Source organism: Tinamus guttatus, unplaced genomic scaffold (genome assembly GCF_059628265.1).
Source record: "Tinamus guttatus ecotype Peru unplaced genomic scaffold, ASM5962826v1 Tinamus_guttatus_pri_ptg000459l, whole genome shotgun sequence".
Classification (NCBI taxonomy): Eukaryota; Metazoa; Chordata; class Aves; order Tinamiformes; family Tinamidae; genus Tinamus; species Tinamus guttatus.
Window position 1 is genome coordinate 10,055,679 of NW_028288993.1, and position 17,828 is coordinate 10,073,506.

The window sequence follows — 17,828 nt, forward strand, 5'->3', positions numbered from 1 at the left end:
CTCCCTCCCGCCCACAAAATTGTGTATTAAAATACAAATAAGAGCACTGGTCGGCTTTGCGGCAGTGGTTTTAAAGCAAGCTGTTCTCCCACACTTTCTGGAACCAAGGGCTACTCGTAACCGCCACAAGTAAGACGACAAATGCCACTGCCAGGGTCTTGGCGAGACACTGTGGATATGGTTCTCCTGGGGGAAAATAAAAGAAAGTAGAAATTTCAGTTCCCTAAGTCCAAAGCATTCTTTCAGGCTTCGAATAAATATGGGTCAGTAGATGGCATTCCACACTGCCTGCTATTTTTACCTGTGTAAAACCGTGTCAATGGATAGAAAAGTTGCGGCCAGCAAACATCATTTCGATCGCAGTCGAATTCTGTATAATTAATCTGAAATCTGAAAAACAGGAGAGGGGTCGAAGCTATTTACAACTTCAGTACTACCAGAACACCAACACAGGTACAACACAGTGTGGAAAAGGGGCCAAGTTACAAAAAGAACTACAACCTCCTGGCTATTCTGACTTTTTATCTGAAACAAGGGGATCCTTCACTCTATTTCTATCATTTTTAGCCAAATGTTTCTTTTTATGATCAAGACATTTTCAGGCAGTGGATATTTTGGGGACCTCACCCAACACCCTTTATCCACTTGACTAAACAGCACAGAATCTTTTCTGCCAAAAGACAAATGACAAATTTCCAAGGTAATTTACAGTCTTTATGGTATGTATACCCTTGGGAGAGACTGTTCCTGAAAGAAGAACTGTTGTTCAAGACATTCTAGAATGAGGCCTTCTTGCTCTGCACTCCACAAACCAAACCTGCCCTTTGATCACAGCTATTTGCATTGCATCTACATGAGCTATCAATTTATTTATCAAAATTACCTTGTTAGTGGAATGGGTGGCTGAGCTGGCACTTTAATAAACTGAACAGAAGCAGTGATGGGAAGAAAGTCCACGTTTTCACAAGTGAGTCCACACTGGAATTGCCATATGACTGTTGAATAACTGTCAGAACATACACAACTATTACCAGAGGCCTGAACGTAACCTCAAGGTCATGTACATGTCATGTACTAAATCAGATACAGAATTTAGGGAGGCTGCTGATGTTTTTCGATTTACAACACCATTCAGAGAACATGTAAAGGCTGAAAGTGAGGTATAGAGAATAAAATGTCACAAATTTGTCTGGAATTGACTGAAGGAAAAAAAAAACACAACAAAAAAGCAGTGTTTGCAATATGAAACTTCCCTGATTCATCTGATTCAAAAAAGAATAAAGCATTTATCACAGCACTAAAAAGGAAGCCCTGCACTGCGGTAAGAGAACACAGGACTATCATGTGACAAAAAGTTAAAGCATACTTCTGATGAAATGCCTGTTACCTGTAGCATCAATCAAAAAGATTTTTTTTTTTTAATAATTTATTGAAATGGAAAAACTATCTGCTGGCCACCATTAATAGTCTTTAAATTTACAGTTCAGATAAGCAAATATAATTTTAAACTTCTAACTGTATTCAGAATAATTTGGGTTGCAAACAAAAAAGGCATAATAAAACAGAAATAACATTTTTCGCTTGTAAAACTGCATTTGTTAGGTAAGCAAGTTTCAAAATTAAGCATTCATCTATCAGATAGAGCCAAGACATAACTTATACCTGATTTGCACAGCAAGTATCTCTTGCTGGGGAATCCCTTGTACTGCACCCACAGTAGCAAAGATTATGCGAATATTTAGATTTGCAGGAATATCTGAGCAAATGCCTTTCAAGTTTCCAGCACTCACATTGGTATCAGAATTATATGGATCTAGACCTGTGGAGAAAGAGAGGTACTCAGGTGGAAATATTATGGAAATACTGATACATGTCACAAGCGAACACATTCATCTGTATAAAGTACCCGTAAAGAAAACCAATACTTTTTCAATAGAAAACTAAAATACCAAGTCATGTATACGGACTAGAAGTGGAATACATCTTACTGTACTATCTGTACATATTAAGAGAAATGTATCCATGGATGTGTACCTGTATGGATGCATGGATCCATACACATAATTCAGGACCTTTAAGTACTTAAAAATAAGTGTCTGGTTTTATGCTGAGATACTCCAATCGTACTACGATAAAGACATATAATTTAGACTATAAATTACAAAACAAACCTCACTTACGTATTATTTCCACCCAGTCATTTAGGTTACCGTAACTTGAGTTGCTCCTCTTTCCAACATGAGTAGCTTGTACTAATGAATTCAATTTATCAGTTACATTTCCTCTGCAAAGTAAGAAAAATAAAGCTGTAGCTACCACTCTGGGTTACAATATTATTGCATTTTAAGGTCTTTTCCCATGAAAGATGTTCTTACACTCAGCATATATAAACTTTAACTATTGAGCTGCATAGCTCAATAGCAAAGCTTTGCACTCCAACATAATCCATATCCAGTACAGGCAGATCTGAGTGCAAGCACTATTACAATTAAAAACAAACAAACAAAGTGGGAACCACAGAAAGCCAAAATGCATATTTGAAAAGAATATAAGTGTTGATAGCCACAACTTCTAGAGAATCCCTTAATGAAAAAAAAAAAGAATACAGAGGAAAAAAAAAATCAGCATGTGTAGCTCACCTTAAAAGGTTGCAATCTTCATTAACACCAACTTCTAGCATGCACCCAGAAAGGGAATCTAATCCAAACAAAACTGGTGTATAAGCTGATGATATACATAAACCTCCGAGAGCTATGAATAGAAAACATGTATTTGAGATTTCTTGTATCAGCCTTTGTTCTATGTTCTACCACAGAGCTATTAATTAAAACGTATATCACAAACCTGAATAAAATAGTTACGTTAATCTGCGAGAAGTGAGCTAAATGACACTGAAATCAAATCTTTCCAGTTACTTTTTTTTTTTTTTCCACTTGGAGACACAATTCCCTTCTGTTCTCAGCTTGGAAGGTTTTGCCCAAAGCCAGTGTGTTTATTTAACACTAAAATGGGTGAATTAATCCAAAGTTTTGGTACCCCTAAGAGTAAATACAGCCTAATGAAATTAAAATGAGAGTGAAAGTCAAGAGAACTTAGTTGTCTTCCAAGCTCTAACTCTGTTTCACAGTCTAAGTCACTTTTCTTCCCCACCAAGGATTCTCAACTCCAGAGCAGAGGCATTATCAGTTCCTTTTTGCCATACGTTTGGAGATTTAAAAAACTTTATATTTATTCACGTAGCTACATCTCACTTACTAACTGAAACTTGAATAAAAACTAGTCTAGAAAGGCAAGAGAGATTTTGAAGTAAAATTTCATTTAAAGAAAAGAGCATTTTAGCATAAACTGTTGTTGATGTCATGTCAGAAGTCACTACCTGGCCGCCAAAGTTTTAGGCTGCCGAAAGCATCAGAAGCATTCAGATTTGCAGCTCTCAATGGCTTTCCAACTTGATAACCTGAACATAGAAAGCATGAACATAATTTTTAATAATAATTATGTCTCAAGGTTAACATACAGATGTTTTCATTACAGCAGGAATGCGTTCATTTTAAATAATTAGTATCTACACAATAAAAACTTAAGAATCAATCATCACTATTAAAAGCAGCAGCTCACTAAGACATGAAAATCAGGGCTGGCAACATGAAGAAGTATGAAAGAGGTATAAAACAAATATCAATGCAATAGCTTTTTTTTTTCCTTTTCACTTTTCCAAAGCAAAATAAATAGCAATACCTGGATTCCCAAATGACTCTGTTTCATTAGTATTATTCAAGCTTACAAATTTGACTGTGAATCTCTGTGTCAGTATTTCTGGCAAAAGAAAAAAAAAAAAAGATGACCTTATTCAGTAAATTAGCAAAAAGATGCTGTTTAACTACATATAGCATAAAACTTCCAGCCTTTATTAGTAACAGGAGTTAATTAGTAAAAAATAATGGAAAACTGCCCAATAAATTTACTTTGCAGAGTCCACGGAAAATTATATTGTAAGAAATATTGCTGAATAAGATACTCTATCACAAAATTTCCAAAATGGACAAAAACAGAAATAAGTCAAAAATCTGTGAAAGAAGTGTCACAATACCTCCATCACATAAACTTCCAAGGAAGACAGTGACATTTATTTCCTTTATGTTCTTGCCTTTCCAAATGAACTTATAATGTTCTGCAAAGGTCACATTTTTACATGCAACTTCAGTGGTAGGAGGACTTTCTGTCAGGGGAAAAAGGAAAAGGCCACAATAAAAAAATGTATTTAGAAAGCTGAAAAACAATTTTTAAAAATATAACAAAATTCTGGAAACAGCTCAATCCTCTAGTGCAAAACGTCACCTACTTACACAAGGTCTGCCCATCAGTAATTTCACTGTTGCCATCAATATTATTTATATTTTCTCCTGAAAAAAATACGCTTTTGATGCAAGCTAAGGGATCTGATTTGTTAATCAGCTTTAATAGAAGTTGAGTTGAATTAAATACTTTCTGCTTCTCAGTAGGCCAAACAATTTACTCCTTGAGCATCTGCTAACACAGGAGATCCCTCCAAAGAATTACAGCTGGTAAACATCTTAGGCATCAAAATCATCTATTTCTTACATTTTTCATGGTAGAAAGAACACATTTATCAAATGGAAGGCACATACCACTTCTAGTAATGAACTTGTCTGTGTCAGTGATGGTCCCAAAGATCACATTCTGTTGGATGAAGTCTGAGAACAAAACACAAACGTAGCAGTAATTCTGGCTAACAAAAGAGACAGACACATACTATTTTCACATATATTGCTGTTGTTATGAAAATGGATTAGAAAATAGTACATTAGGAAACTGTACTTAGTTATGCTCTAATTACAGCTGTGTCCTCCAGATACAAAAGTAGTATAGATGAACAAAATTAGCTAACTTAAATAGGCACTTTTCATGCTGGTAATTACATTATCTCAAACTCAGAAATTACACTCTTCAAGTATGTGATTTTTGTAATGCAGAAAATAACTTCTTCTCACTAAAATTCCCACTAAATCTAAAATGATGATCTCACATGCTCTTGACTGAAAAAGAGCACTGCAACAGTTCAAAAATAGATGCTCTATTCTGTCACCTATCCCACTGTTTCTTATAAACTAAATGCTGGTTAACAGCAGTTGGAGACTTCAAAGAGGGTCTTGGAATCTCTTGGACTAGAGCATTACCAAATACTGAACGACAGCCAACAGAGAGATATTATGTAACTGCCACATCAACAGCCTTCTTTTTTTGTTTCTTTTCTATCAGCTTTGAGAAACATTGACACATTTCTGCTCAGGTTTCTGCAACCTACCTCCAGTGCCACTGTTGACCCTCACATCATGCAGCAGTCCTTCCCTGTAAGATGCTAGGTGGGTAAGACATCTCACATCAAAGTCCTGCAGAAACGCAACTGGAGCATTCCCGACACATTGTCCAGCCATGGATTGCTGCAGGCAGGTGAACAAATATGATGCACCTTTTCCTAGCTCTTTGGGTTTCACTTTAAGATTATTTGTCAGAGAAATGCTCAGAGTATATACTCCAGCAATGTATGATACTAACAAAATGAGCAATCTATTATCAAAATACTTTCTTCTGCAGTAAAAGAGAAATTCAGATTTTAAAAGCACAGCTTTCAAAAAATGCAGTATACAGTATGGCTTCAGGCTTACTTGTCCACTAACTGTAACCAATGACTCTTTTTAAAATGCAAAAGGAAACTGAAAGAGTATGGCCAGAGGATGAAGGGCCAAAGAGAAAGCAGACTGCAGCACTCAGTAATGCAGCAAGTGAAGTAAAAATAATACAATAGGCCATAAACTACTAGCTGGGGTGTCAAGCTTGCTTTAATCTATTGAAACAATTACAACTCCTACCTTTTTTTGGAGGGGCAGGTGAATAAGGAAGGAAAGAATTTGCTTTTAATAAGGGTTTTGTGCAAAATTAAAAATATATTCTATTAGTTCAGAACGACAAGCTGCAAATTTGGTTACAAAAATGTGAAGAGTATGATACGTGAATAATGCCCAATAAACTATGAGGAACCAAATGCTCCTAAACATAAAATGATTACCTGGGGGATGGTAAAATAGTCATTTTCTTCTGTCATAACTGGATCTCCTTGTCTGTAACCAGTAAAAAGTCTCCCAGGAGACATTTGCAAAGGGATCTTAAATGAAGCATCTCTGGGTGTAGAACTGCATAATTTAAAAAGAAAACAATACTTCACTCCCTACATCACAAATTGTAAATGTCAAGTCTTTTCTCATACAGTATCACTCCATGTGTATTTAAAGTTCATATCTTAAAATTCTGATTTCAAAATAACTTGTTATAAGCAATAGTTTCATTAGCATAACTACTACATGTGTTCAAAAAATCTTTTTCCAGGACTTACATAGAGCCATGATAAAAGTAACCAAGAAATGGCGTATTGTCAAGAGAAGACTGTACACAAAGGAAAGGAAACCAATCAGGAGTATACTCCATTGACTTAGCAGAGCACAACTGATCAAAAGGTGGGTTTACATCCCCACCAAACACTCCAGTGAAACATGATCCAGTGAATAATTGCTTCAAGTCTGTTGTACATTCCTAAAATGGAAAAGAAAGGCAACCTTTAACACAGTTATTGCATTAACATAACCACAAAAGCCACAGCTATAGGTAATCAAAGCGATTTTATAGAGAAAGATAGTATTTCTTAATAGGAAAACTGGAAAACTCAGACAACCGCCCTATTAAGTATGAAATATTTGGTACCTCTCTCTTACTTCTTCCCCCTCCCCTCATCTTCCTCCCAGTAATAAGGAGGGAGAAATAATTCCTCAAAGTTTAATATGAAATTAGTACCTGATCACAGCAACAACGAACATCGCAAGCTCCAGCTGTCAAATCACAAGGACAAGGACCTAAGGGCTGAAACACCTGGTTAGGGATGATAGTTGCATTTTCTATTAAAAAAAATACAAAAAAAGAACAGGAAAAAGTCAAACTGCGCACATTGGAATACCAGTAAACAGATCACATGCATTATAGGTTATTCTTACTGTATGCATATTTTTTGTTAAATTATGTCACCAACTATTCGGTCTTCATATTTGCTGCACAGATATCAATTTTTAACTTTTCATATGTAAAGGGGAAAAAACAGCTAGTGTACACTTTTTTCCTTTAACACATTCAACTACTTACCTGACACGTTTCCTTTAACAGAAGAGTTTGCATATATTTCAGCTTGAATTAGGAGATGTGCCAACATCACCGAACCACGACAAGCTAAAACCTGGAGAGTTTCAACCACGCAGAGAGGAGTTGTGCAGCAGTCAGTGGCATTGGGCAAACACAACTGGAGGTTTCTAGTCAGGCTTATGGTCACTTTGGAAACATCCTGAAAAACATCAGATAAAGCCTAACAATTTTGACAGTTTGTTTTAAATTACACTTGCTTATACCACACAAATTTCTGAAAGAGAAGTTTCAGCGCCACTGTGTAGTGTCAGTGTTACAATGCAGCATATATAAAAGGGGATATTTGCTGAGATTGGAATGAAAAAGGTCTGCCCTGAAATATGTAAATAAAGTGAAGAAATCATCTATATCTGTAACTTTTTAAGACATACACAAAAATCATGTTACCTCAGAAATCAAATGCACGGTACTAAAGAAAATAACATTAAAAAAGCGAATTTCCATTTTCATTTAGTACTTTCAACTGACAACTGGAATGACGAGAGAGTTGATAAAAGCCTCAAAGACTTAGGCATAGAATAGTTAGGGTGTTAATACATATTGATACATACATATTGATAATACAAAAATGAACATTTACAGAAAAAGAGGCATAGGTAGAACACAAACTGGGTGGCTAAATCACTTAAATGTTGCTAGCATTGTATTAGCCCTTAAGACGTAAGAGTCCAATTCCTCCCATATTAGGGAAGAAGCTGTATCTTACATACCCCACCAGGCATTACATTCAAATTCCAATCACCAGCTCTTCTGCTTCCACTGCAATTTGAACGGTGCAGTTTTCCTATAGCAAAAGAAAATAATAACAGTTTCAGTAGCACTGAGGAGAGAAGAAAAGAGGGGACGGAAGCTTAAAATCATCTTCTGGCTTCCTTTAGGCAAATCCTTCTGCCCATCCGACCCCACTTGTGTCACGGGAGGGCTGAGGGCTTCATCTGCCCGTATCCTTTGGGGTTCCTACTCCAGCAACCAAGGAAGCATGGCACAAATGCAACTATTTAATGTGCTGCTGTTCTTCTAGCAGTGTTTGCGAGATAAAAAAAAATCAAAAGTATTTATTTATATGCTATCAGGAAAAAAAAGAAGTGTTCTTACCTGTTTCTTCATTGATAGGGCTTAAAACTAACGAAAAATTAACTCCTGCAGCATTTCCAAGAAAGAGTGCATTCACGCTGGGCCCGGACATGTGGATAAAGGAAGGCTGGAAGGCTGTGGATAAAGGAAAAAGGAGAAAAAGAGTTTTAGAGCACACAGTAACTGAGCAGGGTGACGTCCCTGCGATGTCCTCGGGTCTCACGCCCGGTCTAAGGCCCTGCCCTTCCACTGGTGCCCCGGGACGCGCCCCCACCTCCCCTCAGCGAGGGACACGAGGGTTCGGATCTCGCGGCGGATGCGTGGGAGCAGCAGCAGGAGAAGGCTGCGTGGGACATCCCCCCTCCGCCACCCACCGGGCCGCCGATCCCGCTGCCCGGGGCACGGAGCCGCCGCCAGCTGCAGCAGCAGCACCCCGAGGAGGGCGGCCCCCATGGCGCCTCAGGCCGCGCCCGCCGCCATCTTGCGCCATGGAAACGGCGGCGGGGCGGGCGCCACTGGGGGAGGGCGTGGCCAAGGGAGAGGGGGCGTGACCTGTTGGTAAAGGGGCTGGGCTAGGATGGAAGGGGGCGTGGCCGACGCGACTAAGCACGATCGAGTGTATTTGAAAAAAAATCTTTTATTACAAATGTTTTATACAAAGCAAATTATAAATACAATCCTCAAAGCAGCATTCGGCAGTTAAACACACTAATAAAGGATTTGCACTTATACAAAAACCTGATGCAAGGAGCAAGACGTTTATATAAATTCCTGTGTACACCTTGAAAAATTACATATAACCTTTTCCTATGTAGGAAACAATTCTTCCCCTTATACCTTTCAGGAGAACTTCAATTATTAGTTACTGACTAAATGAAATTATGAAAAAATGAAATTATGAAATTATGCTGTTACTAAAGAGTTGATTTTTTTAATAACTAAAGCAATGGAAAAAACAGGCAGCATACCTTTATGTTTTGGCATATAAAGAGCACCAATCCAAAAGAAATAATAAGTCTTCCTATTAGCCTGTCAAATGCCAGAGGTAAAGACATGGGATAGTTATAAATCTTAAGAGAAGTCTGCTGTCATAATACAATATTTTCCTGTTTTCGAGTTCCAAATTAAAATCATAAAGACTAAACACCTGGTTTGAATTTGTTGAAGCTACTCTAAGAAAAGGTCTTTTTTCACGAATGAAAAAAAGTTTTCTGTTGCTGAACTTCATTAGGTAATATTATTCTAATGAATATCTATATTCGGAAGGAAAGATATCAAATTAGCAAAAAGGGGCGGCATCACAAAGAAATTACTATAAAGAGGATAACTGAATGTGAAAATACATGAACAAGTGCATATAAAAGAACTAAATTAACATCTTTCAAAAGGAAGTGGGTTCTAAATCATCTTGAAATTTCTGGCTCATTTATTCTGAAAATGATCCTATTTCAGTCCTCAAAACTGGCAGTAAAATCCAACAGAAAGCTGAAGTCCCTGAATATAACGTGAAGGCTCTAATCCTATACTCCAGGAATGGTCATGCTTACCTTTATATAAAAACAAGATTGGAGTCAGAGTTTCCCAGTCTCTGAAATCTACCCAGAAACATGAAAATTTGCAGTGACCTTTTACTACACAAGGTTCTGTATCTTAAACAAGCTGCATCTTCTGTTTCCTATTTACAACTAAGCACGGTTTACATGCTAATACAGTGATTTGTTACTTAGAGGGCTGTGTAGGAAACACATGATTTAAATATTTGTCCCTAAGAAACAAACTATAACACTGTGTACAGTTCTCTCTCATATTCAACAGAAAGTGTCAGCAATTTGTTAGGTATATTCCATTTCACGGAATTACTGGAGGAGGTAATCATGTATTTACATAATGATGTTATGCAGCTAACTTTAATTTCTTCTTCTTAGCTTTCATGACAGGTGGCAATGATATTTTGAAAGCAGTCCTGAAATAACATTAAAAGACAACTGTTAGATACGCTCAACATATTTCCAAAACCACCTCTTAAAGAAGAAGAAACACTTACTCGCATGTACTACAAATAGGACTGAAGTTGCAGAATACTGAAAAAAAATAAAAAAAGTGGTTGCTTTCACTAGTAGTTCCTTTGAAATATTTAAAAAATTTTAAATATTCATAAACTTACTAGACAAGCACACAGAGCAGACATATCCAATTTCAATGAGATTTCGATGACAGAAACATGCAGCTCTGTAGTCAACATGTATTGGAGGTGGAAGGACAAGCTGCGCTCTTTGCTCTTGATCGGGAAGAAATACCCACTATATGAACAAATAAAAAGTCTTTTACACATTGGTAGAGTATTGCCCTGAAATGTCATCAATATGATTTCCTGTCTACCACAAGAAAAATAGCAAAGTTCTTATCCAATAACTTACCAGCAAATATTGCAGAAGGGATGGCATGTGGAGCACTTTCAAGTATATGCCGCCTGTAATGTCACAAGCCTGGAAAGCAGAGAGAAGAACACTTAGAAACTGTCCTTTAAAATGGTGCAAGAAAGAGCGTCCCTTTCAAGACTACACCACAAAAAGAACTTTAAACATGTTCAACCATCTGCCATCAAATATCTAAAAACTACTGTAAATAGCAAATAGGAAGTCCGTACCTGCTGCAGAAGACCTGAATCAGAGTCCAAGACACAAGCATCAATCAAAATACTCTGTAACCAAAAAAGTGAAACTCATGAAAAATAGAAATTCAACCAAAGTCAGTGTAACCCCAGCATTATCATCTTGATTTGTTGCAACTACAAATACACTCCACCTTTCCATGTCCAAATTTTTAAGGCTGTACATCTGTCATAGAAAAGTTCTATTCCTTGAGCAGCACACAAATCCAAATTTCCAGTCTCCACTTTCTAACACATGGCAATAAAGTATCTATTGGGAAAGTTAGCTTACATATTATCTATGAGGATGGAAAGGTTACTATCTGTACTTCCAAAGAAATCTTTAAGAGGCCTACTAGGCTTTTATATTCAAACATAAGTGTTTGTTTGTTTGTTTGCTTGCTTTTTTAATTCCTGCCTTTCACCCTGGCCATTTCATAACCTTCCAGAAGTCATAAGAGGCATAAGCAATTTTGTTACACATTAATAAAAAAGTATATATCATATTGCACATATGGCACACAAAATGCCACTTCACCTGTTTCTGTGCTGCAAAGATCACATTCATAAAATTCATATATTGCAGTGCACTGTCTTCTGCAGCTTTTATGACCTAAGTAAAGCAATTCGAACTTGTTAGTCCACATAGTATTGCTATAGTTCAAAACTCAAAGAAAACTGATGAAAAAAATCCCTCTTACCAGAATTCTTGATCTAATTTCTTGATTACCTAAACATAAAAAGAAATGCATAAGCACATTGTTTCTACCCCTTGTAGCCTGCCCTTGTAATCAGGTAACAAGATCTGATACCTCAGTTAAAATAGATGTATGAGACTGTTTTTTTATTTCCAGTAGCATTAAGAGTGGCAGAAACAGAATAGCTCAAATCGGGCAACTTAAAACGACCCAGACAAGTCTTTACCTATTATTGTTAATGTGGGAAAGGAGGTATCAAAATATACAAGTGTTTATTTGTACATATACATATGCATCCATTTTTTTCCTGATCTTCCAATTCAAGTATTTATGCAATTACCCAGAACAATGGAAAAAAAAAAAAAAAAGTATTACCTTTTACCTCTTTGCTCATCTTGTTAATATCTACATTAGCCAGCGTTAAGGAACTGTTGCTCTCTTCTCAGATGCCCAAGAAGCAGACATAACATTTTCAAAAATTAGCAGAATTAAAAACAGTATCTGTATGTGTTCATCATCATAGCTAAGAAACATTTTAGGCAGTGTACTTCAGTTATTAGCCAAATCGTAATTTTAGAGGGAAAATTATCTCTTTGAATATTATTACAGAACAGTAACAGTAAGGCTCATAGCGAAACAAAATCAATATTGTAAGAAATAGTCTTTAAAAAAGAGAGATAGAAGCTTTGAAATTTCAATCACTGAAAGGATACAACAAAGTGCTTTAGCAAGTGATCCTGCTAACAGGGTTTCAGTTTGCTGGCCCTTCATTTCAGCTGCAATATAAGAAAAAATATAAAGTTATTTTATGCATAAAATCAGTTGTTGAAGCTGACCACACTAATTACTGTGCTTGAGTTCTATCTTTGATGCATGGTACTAGTGCAGAGACTCCAGAACTGTTAAGAACATTCCTATTTATTTTAAAGTTATTAAAATTCAGAAGATCAAACTAGGGACTACACAGAGGAAATTCTAGAAGCTCCTTGAAAGCCTCAATATTTTGCAATTAAACACAGAATCATCTTTTCCTTACTTTTTGTCATGAGGTCTTTAATCTCCTCTGTGATTGCATCATTTATTGCCGTTAACAATTCGTATTTCCCATCTTTGCTACCAGAGCAATTGGATTCCACAAAACTAGTGCCATCTCCAAGCAGATCCGCACGAGTCCAACGCTTCCCTGGGTACAAGAAACGACTGAAAGAAAAAAAAATACTATTCTGTCAATATGCATATGAAGAAAAAATAAATAACTGACCAGCCATAGGCAACAACACTCAAAATCACAGCTTCCAATAATTCTAATACCTTAAGGAGGCTATGCAAGCCAGCTGATATTCAAAAGCAAAATGGCGTAATGCCCACATTCACTCCCTTCCTTTCAAGGCCCAGTTTATAACAATGTTCGTGGTGACAAACAGCCCCTTGCCTGAAGGGTAAATCACTTGGTTCTGAGATTCATGAGTAACTGGGGAAGAGGAACCCTCGAATTAGGAAAGTTTCCCCACTTCTTGTATCCTGCTCACTGCACATTCCCCCCCCTCCACCTTCAACATACGTATATTTTATTTTCTACTTAAATAAAAACCCAATAAAAAACATTTCATTTCTTTCCCATCCCACTTCAGTTAATCTCTGTTTCTAAGGGAACAATAAGCCACACATTCTAAGCTTGGTTTCAATACTACACTACAGCCCAACAAGGATTTGGGGCTGCAGGAGGGGGCACTTTAGACTCGCATCCCGGCCGGCAGCAACTGCACCTCTCCTGCGTGTGACTCGCGATGACAGCCAGCCTGTTGTTCCGGCTCATGAACAAGTGCGAATTCCCCATCACCATCGTCGCATCGAGGCATTTTGACAAGGTGAACTGGTGGAAAAAGAAAAATTAAGGGGGGGGGGGGGGGAAGGGAAAAAAGGAAAGCGGACTAGAGTGTTCGAAGGAGGATTGGAGGATGAAGCACCCGTGAAGAGCGGGCGCCGCCGCCACAGGGCCCGCGGGATGCGCTACCTCGGCCTCTCCCTGCGCCCTCTTCCCCCACCAGATGGGGTTGGTGTCCACGATGATGACCAGCAGGCTCAGCTCGTCGTCTGAAACACAGAGCGCAGGGCTGCGTCACGGCGGGGCCCGGCGGACCGCCGCTGCCGCCGCCATCCCGGGGCCGGGGCCGGGGCCGCCGGGGCGGCCGCCTCACCCGCGCTCATGGTGCCGCGCGCCGCCTCCCCCGCGCCGCCGCGATGACGCCGCAGCGCGCCGCGTGACGTCACCGGGCGCGGCGGGGAGCGGAGCGCAGCGGCCGCCATGAGCATGGAGGGTAACGGCGGCGGCTGCGGGGACGGGGGGCGGCGTGGCGGGCGCCGCGGCCGCGCTGACGCCTCCGCCCTTGCCTTGCAGCGCTCATCGAGGCCTTCCGCGCGCAGCTGAGGGACGACCCCGACGTGGCGTCGGCCGTGGCCGCCATCCGCGTGCTGCTCGGCTTCCTCAAGCAGGACCGAGGTGGGCGCCGCCCCCCGCGCTCGCCCGGCCCCGGCGAGGCCCCGGGCGCTGGAGGCCCTGAGCCGTTGCCTCTTCTCCCCCTCGCCCTGTAGGCGAGACCATCCAGGGCCTGCGGAAGAGCCTGCGGAGCGCCATCGACACGCTGTCCCGCGTGGACTCCTCGGTGGCCGTGTCGTCCGGCGGGGAGCTCTTCCTGCGCTTCATCAGCCTCACCTCGCTGGAGTACTCGGTAAGGGTGGCCCTGCCATCACCCGCCTGCCCGGACGGCTGTCCGCACCTCAGCCTCACCCTCAGCTTCACTCCCCTTTTCCAGGACTACTCCAAGTGCAAAGAAATCATGATCGAGCGCGGGGAGATCTTCCTGAGGAAGGTCTCGCTGTCGCGGAACAAGATCGCCAAGCTCTGCCATCCCTTCATCAGGGACGGCGCTGTAAGTAGCCGAGGGGGTGGCACCCCTGGACAAACTGGAGGGGAATGACATTTATTAGCATCCATTTATGACAGTGGTGTCCCATGGTGGCTTTCGCAAATGCGCAGGCATCACCTCACCCAACGCTTTGTTTTCTTAAAACTCTTCTCTCTACATCCATTTGTAGGCAAACCAGCACTAACTGGGAGCCTGCTTCTAGGAGCAGTTGATGTGTCATGTGAAATTTCCATTGCAAATTACGTTCCCACCCCTTGCCAGCATCAGGGCAGTGTAAAAACCTGCAACATAAAAGTCCAGCTCAGAGTAATTTGCCCTCCCATAATCTGTATAACACAAATGATGTACAGTATTATTTAAAATCGATATACAGTTGTGTGAAGTAAAACCCATGACACCGCGATAACATAGATTCTGCAAAGCTCAAGAAAAAAAAAGTAACATCTGTTATTTTTGACAGCGAATTTTGACACATGCCTACTCGCGGGTGGTCCTCAGAGTGTTAGAAGCAGCTGTTGAGTCAAAGAAGCGATTCAGCATTTATGTTACCGAATCACAGCCAGATCAAGCAGGGCAAGTACATGTCAATTCTGTGCTTTGTGTCATCCAGCATCAAATCTATCATATCTTAAGGAAATCTGCGAAGCTTGTTTGCATGCTCCTAATGTGTGACTGTATCATTAGAAATGTCACATAATTCCAGACAAGCAAATATACAATAGCAGCAATTATCATTCATTTCCATTTCTACATAAGAATTTATTTACCCTTAGGGGGAGCATCAAAAACCAAAAGTAGTGGCAAGGGAACGTGGGCAGTCATGGTCTCATGTCCTTCAGACACTATTTTTCTAGCATTGTCTTTAAAGACAGGCTTTTAAGCCTCAAACATGCTATTTTCATAGACAAAAAATGGCACAAGCCCTGAGGAAGCTGAACATTCCCGTGACTGTGATTCTAGATGCTGCAGTTGGGTAAGTCTGACCATTATATTCTAACATTCCTCATCACAATTTGACTTTGACAGTATTACAGATGAGCTTCCTAGAAGCTTGTTCAAAGCACAGAGATTGTTACTCATTTCTGTAATAGTCACCAAACACGCTAAACAAGTTAGACCTTTTGGAACACAATTAGGAGAACATACCTGCTTAAAAATGTATGTATACCTCTGGAATAATTGTATATTAGAAGGAAGTCAGGCCTGAGCATGGAATTTGGAGTTGCATGGAAAAAAACCTATGGTGCTACACGAAAAGGCTGCATTTTTTCTAATTTGCAATAAACACTTGTTTTTTAATTGCTGAATTACTACTGCCTAGTAGTCAATACAAAGTATGAGAAAGAACTACCATAAATCCAAATCGTAGTTCTTAACATTAGTGCAAAATACATGTCAGTCTGCTTACCAAGGCAGTAATCCAGCAAATGCAGTAGCCTGCAAGTGTTGTGTAATACAATAAATCTCTCTTCTTCAGAACATGGTAGTTTGTTTTCTAGATCTGTAGCTTCAATGAACAAAACCGGTCAGAGGGACGTGAAAAGAGGTGGAGAAGTTTCTGACCAAGGGCTATTACAACACAGTTTTAAGTTTTGCTGTGCAGTTAGTATTTTCATCAAGATACTCAGCAAATTCCTGCAGCTGAGTATTACCCCAATTTAGGTTCAGCATCTCTAAGCCTTTGCACGATTTCCAATGTCAGGTAGGACTGGAGAAAACATAGTTATTTAATATTCCTGCTTGGAAAGCAGAAGAAAGCTGGATATGTAACAGCATGTGTATTTGCATAGGTAGCTAGGAGCACTTCAGAAAAATGAATGATTGTTTGTGTTACCAGTTCCTGCTATGTTCAATGAATCATGGCTTTTTTTCCATCCCTCAAACAGCTACATTATGGAGAAAGTGGACCTGGTCTTAGTTGGAGCTGAAGGTGTAGTTGAAAGCGGAGGAATTATTAACAAGGTAATGGGTAGGAAGTTTGTTACATTATTCTGTAAACTCTAAACCTTCAGAGTCTGATTTCTTTGAAGCATGCTTTTTTTTTTTAATTCTATTTGAACATTATCCAAGAAAAATTACTTTCTTCTTGGAAATGACATGTCAACATTTTGTCACACTACCACTGAGTCTGCATGTTCATCTCTCTCTGCAGATCGGCACTAATCAAATTGCTGTTTGTGCCAAAGCTCAGAACAAGCCCTTTTATGTTGTAGCAGAAAGTTTCAAGTTTGTAAGACTTTTCCCTCTAAATCAGCAAGATGTCCCAGATAAGTTTAAGGTAAGATAAATTCCAATTACTTATTACCCAGTTAAGACGCACACGTTCATATCTATGAATGATTTTTTCTTTCCTAAGAATGTCTTCATTTATCTGTATCTCTCTAGTAAACATAATATGCAGTTACTCCATTTAAACATCTCATAATGAGTCTTAACACTAACATCTAGTCCCTAAAACACTCTTTTGGGCCACGGGAGCAGCAAAGGGAAGAAACAGCTGAATCAAACCATTTGGCACTTCAAATTTTACTCCATGCAGCAGATAACAGTTGAGAGCAAGATGGCAACAGCCTATGCCTCTTTTTATAACAACCATCTTTCTTCAGTGATACCAAGTATCTGCTCAAGGCTAGCACTGTCCTTGCCCCAAGGAGCTTTTTAGCTTGGACTTGTGTGGTAACAAATGCTTTCTCTTTCCTTCTAGTACAAAGCAGACACTCTGAAATCAACTCAGAATCTAACAGAGGAGCATCCCTGGATTGACTATACATCACCGTCGCTAATCACCTTACTGTTTACAGACCTAGGTGTATTGACTCCATCAGCTGTCAGTGATGAACTTATTAAACTCTATCTGTAACAGAGACTCAGTCATCCAGACAAGGTGAATTATTACCTTCTTCAATGACCATCACAACTGTAAGAACTCGGAAGATTCTGCAAGGTGCATGGCCATGGTAAGGAGAAGACAGTTGACTGATACAACTACCAGCTTTCGTGAAATTTTAAAGCAAAACATTTATATAAGAGTGGACCACTGTCAAAAGAGGAGTTGCTACAGCTTCTAAAGGCCTAAAATAAGTTATTTAAAGATGGGAAGAATGTTTTGATATTGTAAAATAAAATGCCTTATGGTGTTTTCAAACTCATTCCAAAGTATGCTGTCACTTACTGATCTGGGACAGATGTGATACCTACCTGAACAGAACAAAA

The 17,828-nt window shown here is 39.4% G+C and overlaps 3 protein-coding genes across 3 annotated transcripts; 1 reads left to right on the top strand and 2 right to left on the bottom strand.

Moving 5' to 3' along the window:
- Window positions 1-51: 51 nt before the first annotated feature.
- Window positions 52-8,843, bottom strand: TCTN2 (tectonic family member 2). Its single transcript, XM_088532518.1, has 18 exons — window positions 8,715-8,843; window positions 8,362-8,475; window positions 7,977-8,050; window positions 7,210-7,405; window positions 6,868-6,968; window positions 6,413-6,609; window positions 6,089-6,212; window positions 5,327-5,462; window positions 4,650-4,715; window positions 4,091-4,219; window positions 3,739-3,816; window positions 3,377-3,457; window positions 2,640-2,751; window positions 2,181-2,284; window positions 1,663-1,819; window positions 884-1,006; window positions 302-390; window positions 52-186 (listed from the first exon to the last, which is right to left on the bottom strand). The coding sequence occupies exons 1-18, from the start codon at window positions 8,791-8,793 to the stop codon at window positions 71-73; spliced, it is 2,076 nt and encodes a 691-aa protein (XP_088388644.1). The 5' UTR covers window positions 8,794-8,843; the 3' UTR covers window positions 52-70.
- Window positions 8,844-9,775: 932 nt separating this feature from the next.
- GTF2H3 (general transcription factor IIH subunit 3) lies at window positions 9,776-13,915 on the bottom strand. Its single transcript, XM_088532519.1, has 13 exons — window positions 13,887-13,915; window positions 13,703-13,782; window positions 13,455-13,561; window positions 12,725-12,888; window positions 12,402-12,464; window positions 12,064-12,093; window positions 11,692-11,720; window positions 11,529-11,603; window positions 10,988-11,041; window positions 10,758-10,826; window positions 10,505-10,640; window positions 10,385-10,421; window positions 9,776-10,303 (listed from the first exon to the last, which is right to left on the bottom strand). Exons 1-13 carry the CDS (start codon window positions 13,894-13,896, stop codon window positions 10,234-10,236), a joined length of 924 nt encoding a protein of 307 aa, XP_088388645.1. The 5' UTR covers window positions 13,897-13,915; the 3' UTR covers window positions 9,776-10,233.
- A 56-nt stretch (window positions 13,916-13,971) lies between these two features.
- On the top strand, window positions 13,972-17,764 carry EIF2B1 (eukaryotic translation initiation factor 2B subunit alpha). Its single transcript, XM_088532520.1, has 9 exons — window positions 13,972-14,006; window positions 14,087-14,188; window positions 14,281-14,417; window positions 14,502-14,618; window positions 15,076-15,188; window positions 15,520-15,588; window positions 16,502-16,577; window positions 16,768-16,893; window positions 17,320-17,764. The coding sequence occupies exons 1-9, from the start codon at window positions 13,994-13,996 to the stop codon at window positions 17,473-17,475; spliced, it is 909 nt and encodes a 302-aa protein (XP_088388646.1). The 5' UTR covers window positions 13,972-13,993; the 3' UTR covers window positions 17,476-17,764.
- The last annotated feature ends 64 nt before the right edge of the window (window positions 17,765-17,828 follow it).

Bases quoted from the DNA above. Each gene is read 5' to 3' on its own strand.
- TCTN2 (XM_088532518.1), bottom strand. From the start codon at position 8,793: ATGGGGGCCGCCCTCCTCGGGGTGCTGCTGCTGCAGCTGGCGGCGGCT. The intron at 8,051-8,361 runs GTAAGAACACTT...CTTTTGCTATAG, and splicing joins CCCTATCAATGAAGAAACAG to GAAAACTGCACCGTTCAAAT. The intron at 4,220-4,649 runs GTATGTGCCTTC...TTCCCCTGACAG, and splicing joins CAAGTTCATTACTAGAAGTG to AAAGTCCTCCTACCACTGAA.
- GTF2H3 (XM_088532519.1), bottom strand. The intron at 12,094-12,401 runs GTATCCTTTCAG...TGGCTAATGTAG, and splicing joins ACTTGCTAAAGCACTTTGTT to ATATTAACAAGATGAGCAAA. The intron at 10,641-10,757 runs GTAAGTTATTGG...TTGTTCATATAG, and splicing joins CCCTTCTGCAATATTTGCTG to TGGGTATTTCTTCCCGATCA.
- EIF2B1 (XM_088532520.1), top strand. The intron at 14,619-15,075 runs GTAAGTAGCCGA...TATTTTTGACAG, and splicing joins CCTTCATCAGGGACGGCGCT to CGAATTTTGACACATGCCTA. The intron at 16,578-16,767 runs GTAATGGGTAGG...CTCTCTCTGCAG, and splicing joins GCGGAGGAATTATTAACAAG to ATCGGCACTAATCAAATTGC.